The 23,722-nt window shown below is 45.2% G+C and overlaps 1 protein-coding gene across 2 annotated transcripts in view; it reads left to right on the top strand.

Annotated features, from left to right (window-relative positions):
- MDGA2 (MAM domain containing glycosylphosphatidylinositol anchor 2) overlaps nucleotides 1-23,722 on the top strand; it is a 619,444-nt gene that overhangs the window by 405,961 nt on the left and 189,761 nt on the right. For both annotated transcript variants that reach the window (XM_034770448.1, XM_034770447.1), the window contains exon 8: nucleotides 6,969-7,262. In XM_034770448.1, the coding sequence (XP_034626339.1) occupies nucleotides 6,969-7,262 (294 nt within the window). The remainder of the gene's footprint in view (nucleotides 1-6,968; nucleotides 7,263-23,722) is intronic.

Here is a 23,722-nt window from a genome sequence, read left to right as displayed (position 1 = left end):
ATAGGTCATGTTCTCAAGCCCTTAAATTATTCTTGTTGCTCTTCTCTGGACCCTCTCCAATTTCTCCACATCTTTCTTGAAATGCGGTGCCCAGAACTGGACACAATACTCCAGTTGAGGCCTAACCAGCGCAAAGTAGAGCGGAAGAATGACTTCTCGTGTCTTGCTCACAACACACCTGTTAATACATCCCAGAATCATGTTTACTTTTTTTGCAAGAGCATCACAATGTTGACTCATATTTAGCTTGTGGTCCACTATAACCCCTAGATCCCTTTCTGCCGTACTCCTTCCTAGACAGTCTCTTCCGTTCTGTATGTGTGAAACCGATTTTTTCTTCCTAAGTGGAGCACTTTGCATTTGTCTTTGTTAAACTTCATCCTGTTTAACTCAGACCATTTCTCCAATTTGTCCAGATCATTTTGAATTATGACCCTGTCCTCCAAAGCAGTTGCAATCCCTCCCAGTTTGGTATCATCCACAAACTTAATAAGCGTACTTTCTATGCCAATATCTAAGTCGTTGATGAAGATATTGAACAGAGCCGGTCCCAAAACAGACCCTTGCGGAATCCCACTTGTTATACCTTTCCAGCAGGATTGGGAACCCTTAATAACTACTCTCTGAGTACAGTTATCCAGCCATTGTGTAGCGTTGTGTATTGCTTTGGTAGGGTTTTGCTTTTAAATGCCCATGATATTGTGTGTTTCCATTAGAGAAGGCAGGAGAAGAAACGTACTTTGCACTTGGAGCAGAAAATCTGGTGAGATTTCTGGTGGGCCCTAGTTCCAGGGGTGAGTTGGTTCCACAGCCTTGGATCCGATGGCGAGAAAGTGCTTCTCCTATACCGGTGAGCTTTGCGCTTATGGTATAAAGTCCCATGTGGCCAGAGGAGTGAAGTTCATTCCAGAACTTTAGGCAAACTTCTTGAATATGCTCAGCCCAGGCCACTGGACATCTTAAAGATAAGGGCCCATCTTGCAGTGGTAAAAAAAGAGTGCGCATCGACTCAGATCCCTGGCTCTGAAAACAGCAGACTTGGCCAGCTGTGTGCGGCTGGACTGGGCTTTGCCCGACCACTGCTGCAGAAGCTGAAGCAGAAGTAGCCTCATAGGAAACATCCTAGTTCTGTGGCTGTGAAGCCCAGGAATAGAGCACAACATGGATGAGACAACGGGTCCAGTGTTGGCCGGATCAGAGTTCCCTGGTGTCACTCCTTTTGATGGGACTGTAGAACGAGACTCATATTTTCCATACACACACATTAATGTGAACTGGCAGAGTAACTCATAAACTGCAAGAATGTATCAGAGAACATCCAGCCACAAATCTTCCTTGTGATGATCTGATGAGAGGGCTTCCCCTTTAAACTGATCAATTATCTACTAAAGAATTTGCTAATTAAACCTCATTTGCTCATTAGAACTTGGGGCCCTGATCTATTGATGAAGCATTCTGTTTGCTGGTCATCTCATTCTGCCTTTGACAACACATGAAAGAATCATCTTCATTTTAGTTCAAATTGTTTATTAAAATCACAGTAGTGTCTAGTTCCATGATGACAAAGAGCATTCTTTGGTATAATTAGTGGGATAATTAAAGCATTTGTAAGCCACAAGCATTGTCCGACAGTGATCATTTATAAGTAGTCTAGCGATGTCAAATGGGTTTTGGAGGAAACAAATGACTTATTTATTATTGGAGTAAATTGATTTTTTGAGACATCATCCATTGAATGGTTTATCATTGCAAGCAATAGATTCATGAGGAGAAAAAGAAACTGTGGGTTGCTTTAAAATGCTTTTATTTTATAATTACTTGATATCGAATGTGTATAGAACTTTTATTCTTTATTTGTGGACTGAGCTGCCCCTTCTACTACACGTTACAACACAGTTTGTGTGGTGAGATGTCTCCCTGCCTTTGTGCTACTGCACAAGGTGACGATGATGAGCTGCTATCACAGCAGATCTCACTGACCCACATCTTCTCTGACTCTCATCTCCTCTTTGGTCTTGTTTGCACACCACAGCCTGACTGCAACACAACTTAATAGGAGCAAACAACTCCATCTCTGACACTTGAATGAAACTGGCCTGGGTATGTAGGTTCTACAGTCTCTTTATCTGTGTACACCTTTGCATTGAGGATAAGGGGCTCTCTTCTCCAGGGGGTGGCTGCATGAAATTACCCAAACAGTCATTCTAATTTTTCAAAAGTAGCAACAATAGAGATAATGGAATTTAAAAGAAAATAAATAGACGTGTTGTGATTGGCTCAGTCTTAACTGATGAGGACTGACAGTCTATGCAAATAGTTTGCTTGATACCTCTAGACAGACACTTTTCTTAAGCTAAACTACATAAGACCTTCTCAACTTACTTCCTGAGAAGAAGAAAGGAAAGGTGAGCGAAAGGTTCAAAAGTTTACATCTTTTGAAAGCCATCCCTTTTGACAGGACTGGCAGTCTCACTAGCTGTCCATATACCAACTCGTCTTCTGCCCATTCTCAAGATGCCTGCTAAACCCCCTCCCAGGTTTCCCCAAACAGTTGTTTGAAGACAAACACACAGTACGGGTTGGTAAACAATTTCACTCTCCTTCCAGGAGATGGTCCATTAAGAAAGAGAAGGTCCCTAAGGATGAGTAATGGCTGCCTTACTGAAGCAGCTCTGAGGCTCCCTTTCATAGACCATCTTGGATGGCTGTCGCCAGTTTCAGCCAGGCCTCTTGTTAACCCTCTCCCCAAAGCAGCTTTTTTTGTCTTTGCCATGAACTATGAATCTGTCGCAAAGCCACCTGTGGCAGGGGATACACTTTAGGAGCCCAGCACATCACCTTTGACCTTTGTAGAAATTGGAGAAAGTAAAGCCCTAATAAGGGGGCCTCTTATCTCCCTGACACAGCAATGGAGTTCCCTTCAATGTTCTTTAGTGCCTTGAGCAGTATAGTTTAAAATGGTGCAAGCGAAGGGCTTCCGTCAGTTCTCTTAGCAGATTGACTCAGTCTAATCTCAGTTTGGGATTATTTCTTGAAGCACAGCCCAAACATTCCTTTGTCTGACTTGATCCATCCTTACTCGTTCAATTGCCACTGGCCCACTCTACACAGCCTAGTCCCTTCTTGGTGTTTACATGCGCCAAATACTTGTGAATACTTATCTCTCTCTCTCCTAATTAGGCTATCCACTCCCTATTAGGCTATCTTCCTATAGGTCTGCAAAGCACCGTGCACACCTGTGGAGATGTGTAAGTAATAATCCTCTCCCACATCCGTATCTGGGCTGTCACTAATTCCTGAGAATTTATTTTGACAACATTTCAGAATGTTATCCTTTATTCTCCCTCCCCACCTCTACCTGCGCAGGTAATATCTTACCTTGAGCTCTACAACCTCCTTCTCTGAAGTCTCCTTGTCTCTCGCCTTCTCTGTCCTCCAACTGTCCATGCAAAATGCTGCTGTAAATCAAGTAGTGTTTTGAAACTCACGTCCCTGGATGCTATGGGTGATGTGCGCATACTAGATACTTGAGACAGAGGTCAAGTAATTTGCACACTGTTCTGACTCCATTCATGCCCTCTCCAAATCTTTCCATTGGCGTCCTCTTGATAGCTGCATTGAACACAAGCTTCTTGTCCTCGCCATCAGTACCCTGTGCAACTCGTCTCCTGTATCCATCTTTGCTCCTATGAATGACAATTGTGGTATCATCTAGAGACCCTAATCAGGGATCAGCATGTCATGATGCTGGGTGCTGTACAAAACCATCATGAAAAATGGTCCCAGCCCTATTGAACTTAAAATCTAAGCTCTCTTGGGTAAATTTTCTTATGCTTTTGCATATCCTTCTTGGCTATCATTGCCCAACTAAATGTTCATGTCTTTTGTTTTCTTCCATTTTGTTCTGGCCTCTTTAAATTAAATACTTCAGCCACCTTTGGAATACTCCCCAAACAGACCACAAACTAGGAAGGGTAAGACTAGTTATCAGTGGTTCAATGTCATACTGGGTGGACATACCTACTGGGTTCCACAGGAGTCTGTCTTGGATCCAGTACTATGTACTATTTTCACTAATGAATGAGATAATAGAGTTGAGATGATGCTTATCAAATTTGCACATGACACCAACCTGGGAGGATTCTCTAAAACTTGGAGGACAGGATTAGCATTTAAAATGACCTTGGCACACTGGAGAATTGGTCTGAAACCAACAAGATGAAATTCAATAAAGACAATTGCAAAGTACTACACTTAGGAAGGAAAAATCACATGCAGAATGAGGTGTAACTGGCTAGGCCGTAGTACTACAGAAAAGGATCACAAATATATAATTTATACAGGAGACTGTCATCAGCTGTTCTCTATATCTACTGAGGGTAGGACAAAAATAATTGGCTTAATCTGCAGCAAGGGAGATTTAGGTTAGATCCCAGGGGGTTGAGGAATCCCCATCATTGAAGGTTTTTAAGAACAGGCTGGACAAACACCTGTCAGGGATAGTCTAGGTTTACTTGGTTCTGCTTCAGTTTCTGGCTAGACAACCTGACCTCTCTTGAGTTCCCTTCCAGCCCTGCATTTCTGTGAGTCTATGAGATTCTGGGCAGAGATGTTTTTGTTGGGGTTGGACTGCTTTTGTTAACTTGCCTGACTTCTACTGACAAATGGTTTATTGCTGCTGTTATTACTGCAGTAGTGTCTGTGGGCAGGGGGAGAGTGAGATGTGGTCTGAGTGTGCTGATAAATATTGTATCTGATCAAGATTTATTCTTTGAGTGCTGTCTTGTTTCTGCTGAGTCAGAAATTCCATTTGTATTTTCTTCCTCCTCTTTTTGGGGGAAGCATCTGGGCCATGGTGATTCCATGGGGGAATGACACTTTGTCCTCCACACCCCTCTCCCCCCGTCCCTATTGCTATAACAGGTATCGGGACTGGGAACAGCTGTGTCATGAGTTGCATGCTATTTTCTCCCATGTAAATATGTGACATTTGGTATGAAAGGAAAGGTGCCAGCTATATTTTTCTCAAGCCATTGTACTCCCATGTCGGTTCTTTATGAGTGAGAAACCTTCGTTTCACGTCAGCTCAGCCTGCTCCTGCTAGTTTGTTGTTCTGTGTGTTTACTATGTAGGCATGTATACGCATACACACACTCTCACTGTGTGCCTGTGAGTGAAAGAACACAATGTGGGCAGGGGGGTGTTGTGGTTTTATCACCGTGAGTTTGGGATGACTGCAGTACTCATGGCTGGCGAGGCTCTGAGTGAGGTATGCAGGATTTGCCAAATGATGCCCGATCAAGCCATTGTGCCCAATACCATCACCTGTGTTGTAGGTGTGTGCCTCACATGTTACACAAGAATATATTCTAGCAGTGTTTTAGAAAGATTTGCCTTTTCAGAACAGGTTCATTTTTTATATCCTTCTGTAAAACCAGTGTGCCTCAGTTATGTCATGTCTCACTGGGCAGGGTTCAGAGGGAGCTACTAAACCCTGTGAAATAGTCTAAAAGAGCTTTGCTGTGCCTGAAAATGTTCCTGTTTTAAAGTCTGATACCGAAGGATCTTGCAGGCCTAGAAATGGGGCTCTGTCTCCCCTTCTCACCGGTACAAAGGTCCCACTTCTGGCCCTGCGGGGCTGTGAGGTGGAATCAACGAATCATAGAAATGTAAGACTGGAAGGGACCTCAATAGGCTGTCTAGTCCAGCCCCCTTCACTGAGGCAAGTTTGAATGCGACACATTTTTATGGACAGAAGATTTGGTGCAAGACTGAATCTTGCCCAGCCTGCCTGGGGGCAGGGTAATTTTTTTTGGAAAAGTCCAAGTTTTGGGGGGGAAAGAAGCAACATTTCTCTGGCAGGCTGATTAAAAGGAAATGGAGGGTGTTCGAAGGTGCTGAGAGATTGGAAGCGTTAGAACAAGCCCCAGGGCGTGGATAGTCTCCTGAGGGTGGGCAGGCAAATGATACACGACAAATGTATTTATTGCATGGCTCTGCATCCAATCACATGGTTTTCCCTCCATATACTGCGCTTTGTTTGTATTTAAATGGACCCACTACAGAGCTAGCTGTCACCTGTAGGTGTTAGCCATGCAAGTAAACACAACACCGTGTGGGGCCCAATGTGGCAGTTCATGTCTAGAAATCACACACAACTCCAGGAATTGTAGTTTGATCTGCCTTAAGCCCGTGGCTAAGAGAGAAGAAAAGGCTGGGTTACAAAACGAATAGAGGCATGATGAGATTGCGACGATAATTGAACATGGCAAAAATGTTCTCTTCAAGCCTTTGACGCTCTTAGTGCTCTGTACTTATCAAAAGTAGCTACGTAAAGTACAGAGGCTAACTGCGGGATGCTCTGCTGAATGCTAATAGGCTCCTAGTACAAACACTGGACTGGTGACATGAGTATATGGTTACAAGCTGCACTTACTTCTGATCTCGCATCTTCCCCGGTAGACTGTTACAAACACAGGAACAAGCTGTGTAGGAAAAAGTGGAAATGTTATCGTGTGTTTTGTACACTAGCACTGATTTCATTGACCACCTCTTATCATTGTTTTGCCGTGCTCCTACTCAAGGGATTACATGACACTTGTTGGAAAAAACTGTTCAAATGTGCCTTTGTTTGTTCGTAGGTTTAAAATGTGCATTAAGAAAAGCCTTTGCTGGTCATGTCGTGACAGCATTTTTTTCTCCTTCAATTTGAGAAGTTTGTATTGATTTCTGAATCCAGCATGAATGTTGTCTTTAGTCCTTGACTGTTATATGCATGGTCTGTAGTCAGTTCTATTATAAAGTTTGCAAGGTCAAACATACTTCAACGGAAAACCGTGTGACCAGAGGCTCATCTCATGAAAATATTAGTAGCAGCACTGTATATTTTCTTCATTTTTGCAACTGCTTTTCCTGTAAATACTAACCAGGGATCCTTCTCTCCCCCCTCCCCCTCTTTCCCATTGAAGTTCCGCCCAATCTGACTGTTCCACAAGAAAAATCACCTTTAGTCACCCGGGAAGGAGACATTATAGAACTACAATGCCAGGTGACCGGAAAGCCCAAACCTATAATTCTTTGGTCCAGAGCTGATAAGGAGATTGCAATGCCAGATGGATCCATGCAGATGGAGAGCTATGATGGAATACTGAGGATAGTGAATGTGTCTAGGGAGATGACAGGAACGTACAGATGTCAGACCAGTCAGTACAATGGATTTAATGTGAAACCCAGAGAAGCATTGGTGCAGCTCATTGTGCAGTGTAAGTAAATTCTTATTTCCTTCTGATGCATTTTGGGGTGGGGAAATGACTTGATTGTTTCCTGGTAAACGCATAGGACTAGGAGTCTGCTGATTATTCCATGCGTCAGTGTCCTGCTGTTCTGGTTCTGTGGTTCTCAGAATTCATGATTAGAATATGCAGATACCATATCAGTAAAAATGACACAAGCTACTCATTGATTTAAAAAGTATACGATGATGCTGTTGTCAATTTTTAATGAACCTGTGTTATTCTGTGGATGTCTAACATTACTCTTTTTTTAAGTGTAGGAACAAATATCTCATATAGAAGAGTGTGTTTCTATAAATATTGGCCTCCATACTGATTTCACTTATGGACTTTATGTGAGATAAGGAAAAAAGTTCATGGGTCTTGGTCTATGTGGAACCGTTAACACACTTTGCACAGGGAACGTTTTAGATTCTCAATCTGTGAATTATAAACAGTGTTGCCATAAAATTCAGTCACATTTAGGAGAAAATATGGGGAAATAAATTACTTTGCAAACACTGTGCTTTTGTGATCAGAAAATGAGATGTCTGACTTGAGGTGGGGGCACTAATTCATTGTCATGTCTGTGTAAGTGACAGATAAGATGTTCCCTAGGTGATTTTCAAGTCTAAAAATCAAATCAAGTTAAAAATGCTGGTTCTTATTTTTGCTGTTAAATAAAGTGACTTATGCACCTCTCAGTTATTCCTGACTTAGATGAACCAAGCAGCTCTTTAGGTCAGGGGCTGTCTCTAACCATGTGTATGTTCACTGCTTGGCCAATGAGTCGCTGATCTCAGTTGGGGCCTCAAGGTAATGCTGCTATTCTAAAAAAAATATGGATATATACCTACCTCATAGAACTGGAAGGGACCCTGTCATTGGGTCCAGCCCCCTGCCTTCACTAGCAGTACCAATTTTGCCCCAGATCCCTAAGTGTCCCCTCAAGGATTGAACTCACAACCCTGGGTTTAGCAGGCCAATGCTCAAACCACTGAGTTATCCCTCCTCCCAATTAATAATATAGTCAGTTATTTTAATATGGCATTTTTATTTTTGATGGTCTCTTACTGAAGAAAGCATTTGTGATTAACAGAACTGATCTTTTAAACTTAGCTCAGATATGCAGAGGTGCACTGGCACATCCCTTATATATGTAAGCTCACGACAAATAGCCACGTGGATTTTTGTTGCTAAAGATTCTGCCCCAAGGCTCTGTAGCTGAATGTATTGCCTGCTGTTTCCATTTTCTCCTCTCCGCTCCTCCAATGAAATAGTGGCCCTCCATGGGCTAGATGCTTATGCAAGCCACAATGGGTTTAGATCACCCCCACAGGAGACTGGCTAGTCCCTCCTTAATAAACACCCCAAATGGCTAATTCCTCCTCATATGTTAAGACTTCAGTGCCACAGAAGAGGTTAGCTTTTAGAGGAAGAAAAGCTACATTAGCTTCCTGTGTACTTTTTTCTGAGCACAAGAGGAGTCATGTCCGGCTGCAGACATGCTCAGGAAAACTTGGGAGTGTGAGATTGAATGTAAGGTGGTGGGGACCTCGGCGGGAAGCGGTCTCCAGATCCCTAGATGGGGAAGTGAACGCAAAGTTTGTGTTCTGGTGGGCAGGGCACTGGCTGAGGAGCATGGACCCCGGGGGTTGCTTAACTAGAAATATCCCTAATGAAAATCTGTTTTTAGGCTTTTTGATGCTGCTAAGATGTCCATATTCCCGCTTTCTCCAATCTATTCCCCTTGGTAATGGTAAATCTGGGATTCGTGTGCCTTGTCCTCCGCCCTGGAATTCCCAGTGATGACACAACCTTGGAGAGCCTTGTTTAATTCATTTAGAAACCAGAAACATGATTTTCAGCCTTATTTGGGCACTGGCTTGTTTGTGGGGTCCTTGGAGGAGGGTAGGTTTATTGGGGAATGTTGGAAGAGTACTCTGGACAGTCTGTGCCTGTCAGCATGCTGCCAACAGCAGAGAGGAGCAAAGTCAAACCTGAGGTTGCAAGTAATGGAGGAGTTCGTAGGCAGCTTCCAGCCGGAGGTGCACACCAAGTGTCCGAGTCCGAGTCAGGTTTCAGGGTCCAGGCCAGGAGGTGAGGTCCGAATCAAGCTGAGGTCGTTCAAGAGCCTCTATTGTCGTGGCAGCTACAGGAGATCTGTGCTGTTGTCTGGGCACTTCCTGGAATGCCCCTTGGGTTTATCTAGGGTGGGAGCCATGCAGGAGCTATGAGGCTGCTGCCTGTCAGACTCCTTTGAGGTGGGACTTCCTGCAATCTCTGTCCTCAGCGGGTCATTGACAGGGGTTACAGCTGCTGACGGTTGGCAGCCTGGAAGTGTTTGCTCCCTGCCAACTCTTCAGGCCCGGCTTTGAGACCCACTGGTCTTACAGTGCCTCCCTAACCCTGCTGAGTGTGCTCAGTTGTTTGATCCGTGTTTTGTGTCCCATCTTGCATATGTAAGGGCCTGATCCAAAGCCCACTGAAGTCAATGTAAAGGTTCTCATTGATTCCAGTGGGCTTCGGCTCACCCACTTGGGCCACAGTTCAGCAAAAATGTTTAAGCACACGATCAGCGTTAGCATCAATGGGAGCTAAGCACATGTTGTGCTGAATAGGGATGGACTGCGAAATCTGGGCCTTGCTTCCCACAATTCTATAGACTTCTCAGCAACTACCCCTCTCCGGCCCCAGTCCGTTCCCTATTAAACTCAGGGGAAATACTCCACTTGACTTCAATGGATGTTGTTGGCGCAAGCTCTCAGATAGCCAAGAGATAAGTAACAAAGTCTCTCTCCCATGCCTCTCAAACTACAAATTACTAATACTCTTGTTATAATGTTAGAGGGGAAAGCTCTGGTTTATATTAGAGATTTAAAAACAATAGACCACTATAACTTATGCACCAGCTGATGTGTTTTGAAAGTTCTGGGAGAAACAAGAAGAACATGGTTATGAGAGGCCAGGAGTATATCAAAAGTCTGTGGGTGAGGATTTTTTTTTATGTTTTTGTTTAGATTCCAATTCATTTTATTCTGATATTTGCAAGCGAGAATTTGAATAGAAATGGGGAAAGCATGGATTTCATAATGATCTTCTAGGTATTGGAGAAGAAAAGTGTGTGTGTATGTTAACATTAACTACAGTGTTCTTTTTATAATGGTAATAGTATTAAATTTATCTGAGATAATGAAACTTCAGTGCTTTTAAATCACTAATTCTGTACGATCTATTCTTGGATGAGTCTGTGTTCTAAATAGAAAGTGATATTTTGGTGAAACTCTGTGAATTATGTAATAACTCATTAATTTTGCTTTTTCTGCAATGTGTGGGTGTGTGAGGAGACAGGTGTGAGGAAGTGTAATGTATCTAGTTGCATACAATCCAGTTCTTTAGAGCATAAAAACAAACTGTGTGTGGGACCAAATCACCTCTCTGGCCAAGCTGAATGAAACTTAATTACGTCCCATCCTGGGATACAACCGATTCCATATAACTAAACGTTCTAGTCCAATTCCTTAGATCAGACCCGATCAAAATTCCCCTTGACAGTGGTTTTTGGGTCAACTGCATCAGATGTGTAAAGGAATAGGCGTTTTTCATGTGGCCACTGTGAATACTGAACCCCCCATGACTACTATTGTATGCAAACGCACCCATCCTTACTGTTCCCTTGCCACCTGCCCACCCCATGTATGTGTGTTTATTCCCATAGTGTGTATTGTCGAGCTCCTAGATTGTGAGTTTCCTAGGCCAGGGACTGTCGTTGTGATACAGGTTTATACTGTGGGCACTAAGTCATCATTCGGGCCTTGTAAGCCTCTTCAGCATCATGACATTCTGGTAGGAGATGTGCCGTGTAGTGCAAAGGAATCATGGCAGTAAGAGATGGAAAAGACCAGTTAGATTATCTAGTCCACCTTCCTGCTAGTGCGGAATTGGTCAGCATGCTTTCTAGTGCGGTTTCAAAAGCCCCCAGTCAATATCCCAACCACCTTCTCGAGAGACCACTCTATACTCAAATACAGGAAAATCTACACTCCTTCCATACTCACCTGGGAGGATGATCCAGTGGTTAAGTCATTAGCCAGAGTCCTGGGTTCACTTCCCTGCTCCGCCAAAAATTCCTGAGTGACCTTGGGCACGTCAATTAGTGTCTCTCTGCCTCAGTTCCCCATCTGTAAAATGGGGATAGTAGCACTTCCGTTCCTCCCTCGGGTGTGTGAAGATAAATACATTAAAGGCCACAAGGATGCTCAGTTCACACTGGAGAGCTGTAGGTTTGGGGTCTGTTGTGGACTCTTTTGACATTTTCTCTTAAATGCATCAATTGCTTGTGTAACCCACCAAGCTACCTCATCCCACAGGGTGTGAGGGCCATGCCTGTCTTTCCCTGCAGAGCCTTGGGGACTCATATCAGTACAGCCCCATTTCAACAGTAAAACTGGGATAATGACTGCCCCCCAAGCCTTCTCTTGGACCCATACCCTTTGGTTCCAGTTGCCTTAGCTTCTCATGATTGGCTGGGAATGCTCACCAGAATCCTTGTGGGAAAAAATCACAACACAAGGATTTCCCCTCCCCCACCCAAGGGGAGGGACAGTAAAAGGAGGCAGCCGTAAAGTTAGAGGTGTGCCCACTGGGGCTCCACGGGGCATGGGGTCTCTGTCCTATGTAAATAAGTCATCCACAGACTCCAGTTGGAGTTATCAAGGAGAACTCTAAGCTGGAGACAGGACCCTAAACAAGAGAGGAGAGACCTTTTCCAGGACATGGTGACTACCTCATCCTGTCCCCATGTCCCACCCTAGCAAGGATCAAAGTAACTCTGATGGATCTCGTTAACACTGACAGCAAGGGATGCCAATGAATGGTATCGGGCCCCTCAGCTTTGCAGGTTCACAGGGGACTCAGTGGCTTCTAAGGAGTCTCTACCCTGTTGCAGTTTCTTGCACAATCATTGAACTCTTTTATCCACTGCAATGGGCCCCACCATCCAAGAAATGGCCAAAAATTGGGCACTTCACAGTGAGGATTTGGCCTGTAAGTACTCAGCACTATTATCTATCTTACAGTGCATAGATTAGAAGGGAGCCCTGATGCACAGGCAAGGAATTCGGGTGGGGGGGGGGGAAGGGGGGCTGTATGTATCCGCATTACTCCATTTGCATTGCATTTGTGTATTTTCAGTTAACTCAGTCCCTTGGGAGTTTAAATACAGTAACTTAGGCAGGGCTGCTCACCTTCAGTATTTTCCCTGTCCAACGTGTGTCGTTAGGTGCATTACTCCCATTAGTTTAAGGGGGGTCTACTTATAACATTTCCTGGGGGAACCACAGCCTGCACTCTGAGGCTCTGTGCATTTTTAAATCTGGTCTTGCCGTCCCGCACAGCCTACATGAGGTTCCAGTGAACATGGATCTCCTTATGCAACCTGGGAACCGTTGCCTGGAAAACAGCATCCTTGCCCAGAGGCAAGTGGGTAGGAGTCTCCAAGCAGGAGGCATTACACTTAAGGGCTTGGCTACACCTGCGAGTTAGTGCACAATCAAGGTGTCCTGGGTTTCCTAGCTCACTCCCCGTCCACACTGGCAAGGCACGAAGAGCACTCTGACTCCGCAGCGAGACTGCTCCTGGTAATCCACCTCGGCGGGTGGAATAACGTTTGCTGCGCCCCCGCTGGAGCGCTGCGGCGCCAGTGTGAACGGGGTGTTGCATTACTGCGCTCTGATCGGCCTCCAGAAACGTCCCATCATCCCTTTAAGTCAAGTGGCCACTCTTGTCATTGTTTTTGAATCGCTGCAGGAATGCGGATATGCCCTTTCAAAGCTCCATTTCTGACAGCCGGCTGCTTATCTACTCAGGGACAAAGCAACCATCACTGTGGAATACTGTGAGAGAGAGAGAGAGGGGCGAGGGGCGAGGAGGCGGGAGGTCTGCTGCTGTCTGAACTTACAAGACAGCATGCTGACATGCTCTCAGCCCCGCAAAACCCCACTTTCTCTCCCCCCACATACACACAACACACTCCCTGTCACACTCCACCCCCCGCTCTATTTGAAAAGCACATCGCAGCCACTGGCATACGGGGATAGCTGCCCATAATGCACCGCTCCCAATGCTGCTGCAAGTGCCGCAAATGTGGCCACGCCAGTGCGCTCGCAGCTGTCAGTGTGAACAGACTGCAGCGCTTTCCCTACTGTGCTCTCCAAAGGCGGGTTTAACTCACAGCGCTCTACATCTGCAAGTGTAGCCATGCACTGAAATATGTTGTGAAAGATTGTCTTCCCGATCCTGCCTGAGTTGAAGGACACCAAGTAGGAAATGGGAGACGTTGATGCAGTGAAATACCCCTGGGCTGCATCTCTTCACACCTTTGGCCATTTCCTTTGTCTCTCTGCAGCCCCATATGCAAACTTAACTTAATACAAGTTTTTGGGGGGGGAAAGAAAAGCAGCTCTGTTGGCACAAAAGAATGGCGTCCAAGAGCGATTTAAATGCTCCACGTTTTCCACTGGAACAGGACACTCAACAAATAAAAAATGCCATCAGGTACAATATAATCAAATGTTTACATCGTGTCCTTATCAAGTGATGATACTGGAAAGGACAGAATCGTTTTTCATGAGAAGTTATTCCTTCCTCTTGTGCCTGCATTGTATATGCTGTAATTTTACTTTGGTGCTACATAAAATATTGCTGATAGCTTAAACTGGTTTTCAAATGTACTGGCCCCACATACTTGTAAAGCCTTTTAAAACATCAGATATTCCTCAAGGTAATGTGATTTGCACAACAATTGACAGGAGTGTGATGCACTACATTTCCTTTCACTATATTCTGAGGTTTTAGGTATGTATCATAGAAATGTAGGACTGGAAGGGACCTCGAGAGGTCATCTAGTCCATTCCCCTGCACAGAACATCCTTTACAGTTATTTGTCTAACCTGTCCCTCAAAACCTCCAATGACAGAGATTCCACACCCTCCCTAGGCAATGTATTCCAGTGCTTAACCACCCTGAGAATTGGGATTCATAGATTCATAGATTATAGGACTGGAAGGGACCTCGAGAGGTCATCGAGTCCAGTCCCCTGCCCGCATGGCAGGACCAAATACTGTCTAGACCATCCCTGATAGACATTTATCTAACCTACTCTTAAATATCTCCAGAGACGGAGATTCCACACCCTCCCTAGGCAATGTATTCCAGTGCTTAACCACCCTGAGAATTGGGATTCATAGATTCATAGATTCTAGGACTGGAAGGGACCTCGAGAGGTCATCAAGTCCAGTCCCCTGCCCGCATGGCAGGACCAAATACTGCCTAGACCATCCCTAATAGACATTTATCTAATCTACTCTGAAATATCTCCAGAGACGGAGATGTTTTTTTCTAATGTCTAAACTAAATCTCCCTTGCTGCAGTTTAAGCCCATTACCACTTGGCCAGTCCTCACTGGATAAGGAGAACAACTGATCACCCTCCTCTTTAAAACAACCTTTTATGTACTTGAACAGTGTTTGAAATAGAGCGCAGTTCATTAGCAAGAAATACTGGGCCTGATGATGATCTGTTTCATTCATGTAAATCTGGAGTGAATCAGTAGAATTCAAAATAGTTGCTCTGGATTTACATCCGTGTGACTGAGCTCAGAATCAAGTCCACTTTACTTTGATTCTATGCTGGTAGCGCTGGAGATAGGAAAGATCTATTGGGCTCTAGTCAATCTCTTTGCCGGTGCAAGATTGTTAGCACATCTCCTTAGTAATTGTTTAAACATGTGTCTAATGAAATAACCAGCTGGGGAATTTTAGCTATATATGTTCAATTGCCCTTGGACTGCAGCAATATGGACTTGACAAAGCCCTGGCTGGGAGGATTTAGTTGGGAATTAGTCCTGCTTTGAGCAGGGGGTTGGACTAGATGACCTCCTGAGGTCCCTTCCAACCCTGATATTCTATGATTCTATGAATATAATCGATCAAAGTGGCGGACCATAGTGACACAGTGAGTCTGTCCATACTATACCCTTTAACTAGCAGGTAAATCCGTTACTTTGGTCCCTCTGCTTATAAATTAAAGTCAAGCCAGAAAATACCTGCTGTCTGTCTAATGTGCAGACTGGGTGGAGATATAGAGGTGAGAAGGGAAACCAGCGAGCAATATAGGCAGCTTCCGTAATTGAACTCATGTTAGGCTTGGTCTTTACAGCCTGGGTGAAAGGCATCCTGGGATGCTTGTGCTTTTTTTGAACAAAGTCTATAGTAAAGACAAGGAGACGGTCCTCTGATCTTGACAGAGATTTTTAAAACCCACAGATGTACTGTCAGTCTCTGTCTGTCTGTGTGTGTGTCTCTCTCTCTCTCTAAACCCCACGTTACATGGGGCCTACAGGATTTTAGTGCTATTGTGGCACTAGCAGAGGGATTATACACTTACTAAGCAGCTCAACCTACTGCTGTGATGGCAGGGCTGTACTGGGAAGCAAAGGGCAGGACCATATTGCCCAGTGCTACGTAAAGAACAGAAATTATATACGTATATATAAATCCTTGCCAAAGATTAAAGAGCAACATTTGAAGGACAAGGCATTTGGGGCCAGATCTTATGCAATGGAAGAAAAACATTCAGCACATAGCAGGAGGGTTAAGAGGAGGCACAACAAGGACTTTCTGCCTCCTTTGTGATCCCTAGATGCTGGGGTCAGGTCAGTCATGGCAGCCTGGAGTTTCTCTGAGCGAAGGATGGTGCGAGACTACCCCCTCTGTCAGTCCTAGACTGCTGGGAGGAGACAGGCATGTAACCAGTTGCCTTCTGCACCTGCCATCCTTATCGCTCTGGGTAGCAGGGGCAGAACATACTGCATCTTGTCAAAAGTGTGGCGCAGTGCGTCTGCTTCTGCAGGAGAATCAATGCCTCCAGGAGTTTTCTAACTATTGCACTACCCTCTGCTGAATGCTTTGCCTTACTAACAGAGTGGAGCACTGTGACCGAAGGCACCCCTGTATTCACACTCTATACATTATTGTAAGAATCTTAGTGCAAAGCATGCTTTGTGAGATCTGAGTGAAACACTAACAATACACTGATCATCAGTGGTCATGTGTCATGCCTGTGTGAAATGCGTATTAAGAGTTATGAACATAAGCTGAAATTATGAGTACAATGTGTTTAGCAGACAAGTCTGGGGAGGAGGTAAACTGGATTCTCAAAGACAACAACAAGCGGGAACCTCTAGACAGGTGTCATCAAAGTTGATTGGCAATCACCAGTCAAGTGGCCATTCTTCGGCAACGAAGAGGGACAGGAACAGCTTGATCTGCATTTTAGCAAACAACAATATGGAACCACAAGACTCCAGGTCTCCGTCCTTGCAGCTGGAATGAGCTTTATCTAGGGGTAACCCTCGGGAAAATGGAGACTGGATGATGAAAGTGAGGGGCAAAAACAACCCAAGCTTGCTTGAGTGCACACACTTTCTCTTTCTCTCTCACCTAAGAAGACCAAGAAACCAGCCCTTTGATTTTGGGAGGGATCCTCGCCTGAGAATTTGGTCAGCCCTGTTGCTGGGACCATGTGGCAAGGATTTTCCCTTGAACCTAGTCTAGCTTGTTAAGTTTGGTACTAGAAAGTGTTGTATCTTTGTCTCTTGTAACCATTTCTGACTTTAATACCATATATTTGTACTCATTGAAAATCTGTCTCTCTCTCTGTAGTTAAACTTGGTTTATTTTTTAATCAAAACTAATCAGTGTTGTGTTTCAACTGAATGGTTTGGGTAATGCCAGTTAAGGTAGCAAACTGTTGCATATTGACCCCTTACAGGGGCAGCAAACCTCTGATATCTGAACTGCCCAGAAGAGGGCGGGACGGTGCAGAACCCATGTTTGGGGGGAAATTTGGGACTGGGAGTGTGTTGGGGTCACCCTGCAAGTAGTAACCCAGGCTGGTGGAAGCCAGAGTGTGACTGGAGAGTTGCTGACAGGCTGCTGGGGTCAGAGCGGCTGGGCCAGGGCTGCAGCTAAACACACACACCAACCAAGGGCTGCAGTAACTTGCTTTCCTACTCTAGAGACAGAGTTCAGCAAGAAAGGAAATGCAGCTTTCATCGTCAAAATTCCTTCCCAGGGCTGCTCTGATGTGGCAATCAGACACCCCCATTTACTCAGGGCTGAGCCTGAAGGCTCTGTTTAGCCTTCCGTCATTATTCAGACAACTGAGATGGGCGGACTTGCTCTCCTTGAGGTTCAGGCTACACGTGGTGTTTCCAGGGCACTGGGTTTTAATCCTGGTGTTTGTCAGAATTCTAGCCAGTGCAGAGAGTTAAAAAAAAAAAAAATAGGGAAAAGTTCCTTGGAGAGAGGCTGCTGCGCACAATTTTAGCATGGTACATAAACAACGATGATCTGTATGTAATTTATGTGAACATAACAAGGGAGGAAAAAATCGTTGAAAAAATGTGTAGAAACACTGGCAAACCTGATGGCTTGATCAGTAAAACAAAATAATAGTAGTATTCTGACATTTACCCGGGTCAAAAGCAGCGTGTGTCTGGTGACCTGTAGAGGTGACGAATACGCGAACATTAGCAAAGTGGAAATGTATTAATGAGAGCAGGATAATTTTGAATATTTTCTTATCCAGTGGTCATTGGGAGAACCTCATAAGATGTATTGTGTCTGTTGTTGAAAATGTTCCCTAGAACAGCACGTAAAATACAACCTGGAGCATATGCATTTAAATAAAAAGCAACAGAGGGTTCTATGGCACCTTTAAGACTAACAGAAGTATTGGAGCATAAGCTTTCGTGGGTGAATGCCCACTTCATCAGAAGCACTTGCATTCACCCACGAAAGCTTATGCTCCAATATGTCTGTTAGTCTTAAAGGTGCCACAGGACCCTCTGTTGCTTTTTACAGATTCAGACTAACACCTCTACCCCTCTAATACTTGCATTTAAATGATTCCAAAAATCCTAAATGATTGATAATGATTTTAACAACCTATCACATTGAAGATGTTTATAAAGCCGACGGGTTTATTCCAATCAGCTGCAGAAAAGACAACAAAAGCACTTTTTTTGAACATGGCTCTTGCAATGAGAACGAATGAAGAAACAGAAACAGAGTGCTGAAAATTGTTGCCTCCCTATATAATGTACAGGGCTGCAGAGTCAGAATGTGGGGTTTGAGCTAAGCCAGCCTTCTTTGGAGATCTCCTGCATTGTTTCAGAACCCGACTTATAGAATTGATAAATGAAGCGTGTCATGCATTTATATGCACCAATCTGTGCAAAAATGGTACATTTTTATCTCCAGAAACCTCCTATATGTTAACAGTTGTGTGGTCTGGGTTTGGTTTGTGTTGGCACACTGCACTTTTGAGTGCTACAGCAGCTGGCCATTTCTTCATGTTCATATGAGCTGAGATATTCCACAGGAAATTGGAGAAACGGCGCAGTATGGGAGGGTGGGAAACCAAAGGGAGGCAGGAGGCCAAATCTTGACCCTGTTTGACGCTGATGTAAAGAGAATGGTGGCCTCTCCCTCCAGCATGGGGGAGCTCTAGTCCTAAGGTTGGGCAGATGGTGTGGAAGGGGCCACTGAGCTGCTCTTCGGGGTAATATGGGCAGGTCCCCATGGAGCTACAGGGGGCAGCTGGTCTGAACGAGCTCTCTGGCCCCTCTGCAGTTGCTGCCCCTGGCAGGAACTGGAGGTGTTTGTGCAGGCCTGCGGCTGTAGGACCCTCCTCCTTCCGAGCAGCTCCCTATGCGCCCCCACACAAAGCTCCGTTGTGGTGAGGTTAGAGGGACTGAGTCTCCTAGGGCTGGGGGTTGTGCGCCCTCTCGCTTCTGGACTGACTAAGACAGGGATTATTCAGTCCCAACAGGCCCTTGTCATTCCTAGCTGACAGCTACATTTTTGTAGGCCGCTAGCATCCTGGTTATTACAGAGGGACAGTGCGAGCTGGGGGTGCGGGAGAGCTATCTCTCTGACTCCCCAGCAAAGTGAGGAGAGAAGTGTCACTGAGACCAAGGGAGGGGTGAATGCGGATACAGAGCCATTCTGTAGCCCCTGCTAGTGGGCTTGAGGGAGAATTGGAGGAATGTTCCATATGAGTGCTCTGCAGTAAAGATGTAGCCCGAGGAGAGTCCCGGCAGGGTGAAGTCTCTCTGGTTTGGGAAAAGCCGTCCTCACAGCCACGGGAAAATAGTCTAGGCTTAAACTGTGTGCACCTTAATTGTTGGTAGTTAAATTTGAGACACCTTTGAAGGGGCCTGATTTGCCTAGAGGGGTGGCTCAGCACTGTCGGAAAAGCAGGTCCTTTAACGATGTCTCCAGTTGGGCACCTAAAAGCCAAGATGAGTGAACTCACTAGTCAGTTCTGAACATGCAGGCCTGCTTGTACGTTACTGCATACACTTCCTTCCAGGGCAAGCTCGTGACCATGTACTCCCTTCTCCCCACACTGCTCCAACTTCCTTCTGAAATGAGAGACATCACTCATTTCTCTGGCTAGCTGGGAATGTGTTCCACCTTCCGATATTCTTTGTGCAAGGAGACCCTGCATGAAGTGCTTCCGTGAGGAGATAAACTGTAGGTGAAATCCTGGGAAAGAAGCAGGCAAATGCATTCGCACATCAGTCAAGCCTGCCTACATTTCAGCTGCTAGATGTACATCATCTCTTTTGGGATGAATGACAGGTTTGCTATTTCTCAGGGAATCTTATGACTCGTTTGAAGGCTGCCACAGATTATTGAGTGTTACCTGAGTCCTGAACACACAAACTGACTGAGTGCTGGTATTTAATTCCCCACAAGATCAGACAATATTTTCATGATCACTGCAATTTTCTATTTCCATTTTCATCGTTCTGCAAAGTTATGGGTTTTAACCATGTTTTTCAGTTTTGATCAATTTAAATTATCACAGTGGGCGGTCAGACAATAATTATTTAATGACAGTACACAATGAGATTCAAAAAGTTAAAGCTTTCCAGCCCTTAAAACACACATTGTCAATATCACATGCCAAAATATACAAAGTAAAGAGCCTTCAATCAAAGGCTAATAAATTCTCAAGTGGCATTTTTCTTAATTTGCCAATCTGTAAATTTTGAGTATTATCAACAGAAATATTTTCTACGCGACATTCATGATAGCTTCTTGGAGCAGCTAGTCTTTGAACCCACGTGGAAAAGATAATTCTTGATTTAGTCCAAAGTGATGCACAGGATCTTGTCCATGAGGTGAATATAGTTGAACTGTTCAGTAATAGTGACCATAATAGAATTAAATTTAACATCCTTGTAGGGGGGGAAATTCCAAAGATATTCATAAATAAACTGGACAAAAGGGGTAAACAGTGAGGTGGCAAAGTTTGCAGACAATACAAAATTACTCAAGATAGGTAAGTCCAAAGCAGACTGCGAAGAGTTACAAAGGAATCTCATAAGCCTAGGAGACTGGGCAAGAAAATGGCACATGAAATCCAGTGGTAAATGCGAAGCAATGCACATTAGAAAACATAATCACAACTATACATACAAAATAATGGGGCCTAAATTAGCAGTTACCACTCAGTGTGCAACAGCAGTCAAAAAAGCTAACAGAACATTAGGAACCATTAGGAAAGGGATAGATAATCAGACAGCAAATATCATCTTGCCACTAGATAAACCCATAGTACGCCCACATCTTGAATACTGCGTGCAGTTCTGGTCGCCCTGTCTGAAAAGAGATATACTAGAATTGGGAGAAGTACAGAGAAGGGCAACAAAAATAATTACGGGTTGTGACGGGGCGCCTGCCCCGCACTGGGCCTGGGAGGGTTAAAACCAGCCTAGGGAGGCTGAGCGGCAGGCAGCCAAAGGAGGGGCTGCAGGGGAAACAGCTAACTAGGGTGGCAGCTGCAGACAATTAGGGCGGTGGCTGGACCAGCCAATCAAGGCCCAGCAGGCCCATATAAAAGGAAGCTGCAGACCAGAGCGAAGAGTCTGCTGCAGGGAGCCCTAGGGAGAAGACTGGCTTCCTAGAGGGTTATAGAGAGACCCGGACCTGGGGAAGGCAGGTGCTAGCAGGGACTGGGGGAGCTAGAGAGGGCTCCTGGCGGGCTGCCAGTACTTACAGTACTTACTTGAGGCCCTGGGAAGGGGGCAAAGGAGCTGGAGCCAGAGGCAGGAGCGGAAGGAACTGAGGCTGCGGGGAAGTGACCCAGAGAACAGCGACCGTGAGCTGGAAGGAAGGGGCAGCAGGAAGCTGCTGTTTGCAGGGTCCCTGGGCCGGGCCCGGAGAAGTAGGCAAACCTGTGCCTGTCCCCCAGCCGCTGAAGGAGTGGCCCGGCTGCACTCTTGCTGGAGGAGTCCCCTGGAAGGGGGGGAACGGGATGGTGATATGGCTGGAGGGCTGTGCCCCGAAGCAGACACCGAGAGAAAGTAGCCGTACCGGGTCTGCAGGTGGAGGCGAGGACGGGAGAGTCACCACCACCCGAGGGCGCACCTGCTGGGACTGAGCTAATTCCCGAAACGCCCAGCAGGAGGCACCAGTGTGGTGAGTGACCCCATGACAGGGGTATGGAACAGATTCCTTATGAGGGGAGATTAAAAAGACTGGGATTGTTCATCTTTGGGGGAAAAAGACTAAAGTGATATAGGACAGAGGTCTCTGAAATCACAGATGCTATGGAGAAAGTGAATAAGGAAGTGTTGTTTACCCCTTCACGAAACACAAGAATCAGGGGTCAGCCAATTCAATTAATAGGCAGCAGGTTTAAAACAAACAAAAGGACGTATTTCTTCACACAATGCATAGTCAGCCTGTTGAACTTGTTGCCAGGGGACGTTGTACAGGCCAGAAGGATAAATGGGTTCCAAAAAGAATTAAATAAATTCGTAGAGGATCGGTCCATCAATGGCTATTAGCCAAGGTGATCAGGGGTGTAACCCTATGCTCCAGGTGTCCCTAAACCTCTAACTGGCAGATGATGGGACTGGAGCACCTGTCACTGGCAACTGTTGGAAGACAGGTTACTGGGCGCGATGAACCATTGGTCTGACCCAGTCTGGCCGTTCCTACATTCCGATCTTTGTGTTGGTTTGTGTGTGTACAGTGACATTGACGTTTATCGATATTTACCAATAAAAATGTAACCTTTTCAAGCCTACTCCTACTACACCTCCTTCCGTCACACACGTGTATGTTGGACATCACAAATACAAAACAAAGGCAAGCAAACAAAAACTCCAAACCGTTAAGAGAAAATGGAATTAAATTAATTAGATGTCTTAATTAGCTTGAAGGTCATGAGTGCTAGATCTTCGCCTTTGTTAACAGGATGGGTTGCAAGTCAAGCTCTCTGACTTCTTACACAGTGCAAGAAGCACAGTGCTGCTGAGGGAGCGTGCGGTCTGTTTTTTTGGCTGATGGTACTTTGAGGACTTTTTTCTTCAACATAAATATATATGACATCCAAAAATTCTATCCAAGAACCATTAAGGTTGCAGAGTCAAGCACTAAGAAGTTAGGAATGGCAGGATGAAGGTGGCCTGTGAAACCTTACCTTGGCTCCGTTTTGTGTTTTCATTATGATGTAGTCGTTAACTTCATGCCATTTTTGTCATGCCATTTTTTTCCACAGAGCCCCTTAATTCTGGTGTTTCCTGTCTTTTGAATGCTTGACTTTGCAACCTTAATGTCCTTTTAACATAGCATTTTGGGTTGCAATATCTATCATTTAAAGAAAGTGGCTCTGTACTCCCTCCGTGCAGCTATATTTTCGTGCAGACATTTTGTGTGCTGCTGCTAATTCCAAGTTTAGCAAGGCCTTCTGCCTGCCCTGCTCTCATCCGCCACTCTCCGGCTTGCAGCAGTGGGGATGAAGTTAGATCCCAGTTGTGCCCGTTATTAGTCACTATCATCTGGTGGAGCTAACAGACGGGACACCAGATTTATTATAACAGCCCCCGTGTTCATAGTAATAAGATGCGCCTTGTTTATGGGGGCAATTCCATTCCAGTTGAGAACCCACTTGGCTGCATTACTCCCAGCAGAGGCGTCTGAGTTCCATGTTCAGAGAGGACATGCTCTTTGGCAGCCCAACTGGTGCCGGTAGTGATGCTTTGCAAGAGGGTAGGAGAGCAGGACGTCAGATGTCTGTGCAGGGTCTTGTGCACCTCCTGCACGGCACAGAGCACACGTAGCGGGAGCCGGGCTCTCCATGCTGCAGCTGGACATGGAGACTGCTGCTGTGTGCAGCCTCCTTCCTGTGCCCCTCCTGCCCCACCACGTGTGCCATGCTAGGATTCCCAGAGTAAAATCCCAGCCCCACTGATTATTATTCTAGCCCCAATGGTTGTTGTGCATTGACTTTAGTGCAACCACGACTTCACCCATAGAGCCAGTATATCATAGCCACTACAAAGCGGCTCCAACATGTTGGTGGGAGAG

The sequence above is a fragment of the Trachemys scripta genome, chromosome 4 (assembly GCF_013100865.1).
Source record: "Trachemys scripta elegans isolate TJP31775 chromosome 4, CAS_Tse_1.0, whole genome shotgun sequence".
Taxonomy (NCBI): domain Eukaryota; kingdom Metazoa; phylum Chordata; order Testudines; family Emydidae; genus Trachemys; species Trachemys scripta.
The sequence above is the reverse complement of the archived record's forward strand: the minus strand, read 5'-3'. Positions and strand labels throughout refer to the sequence as shown.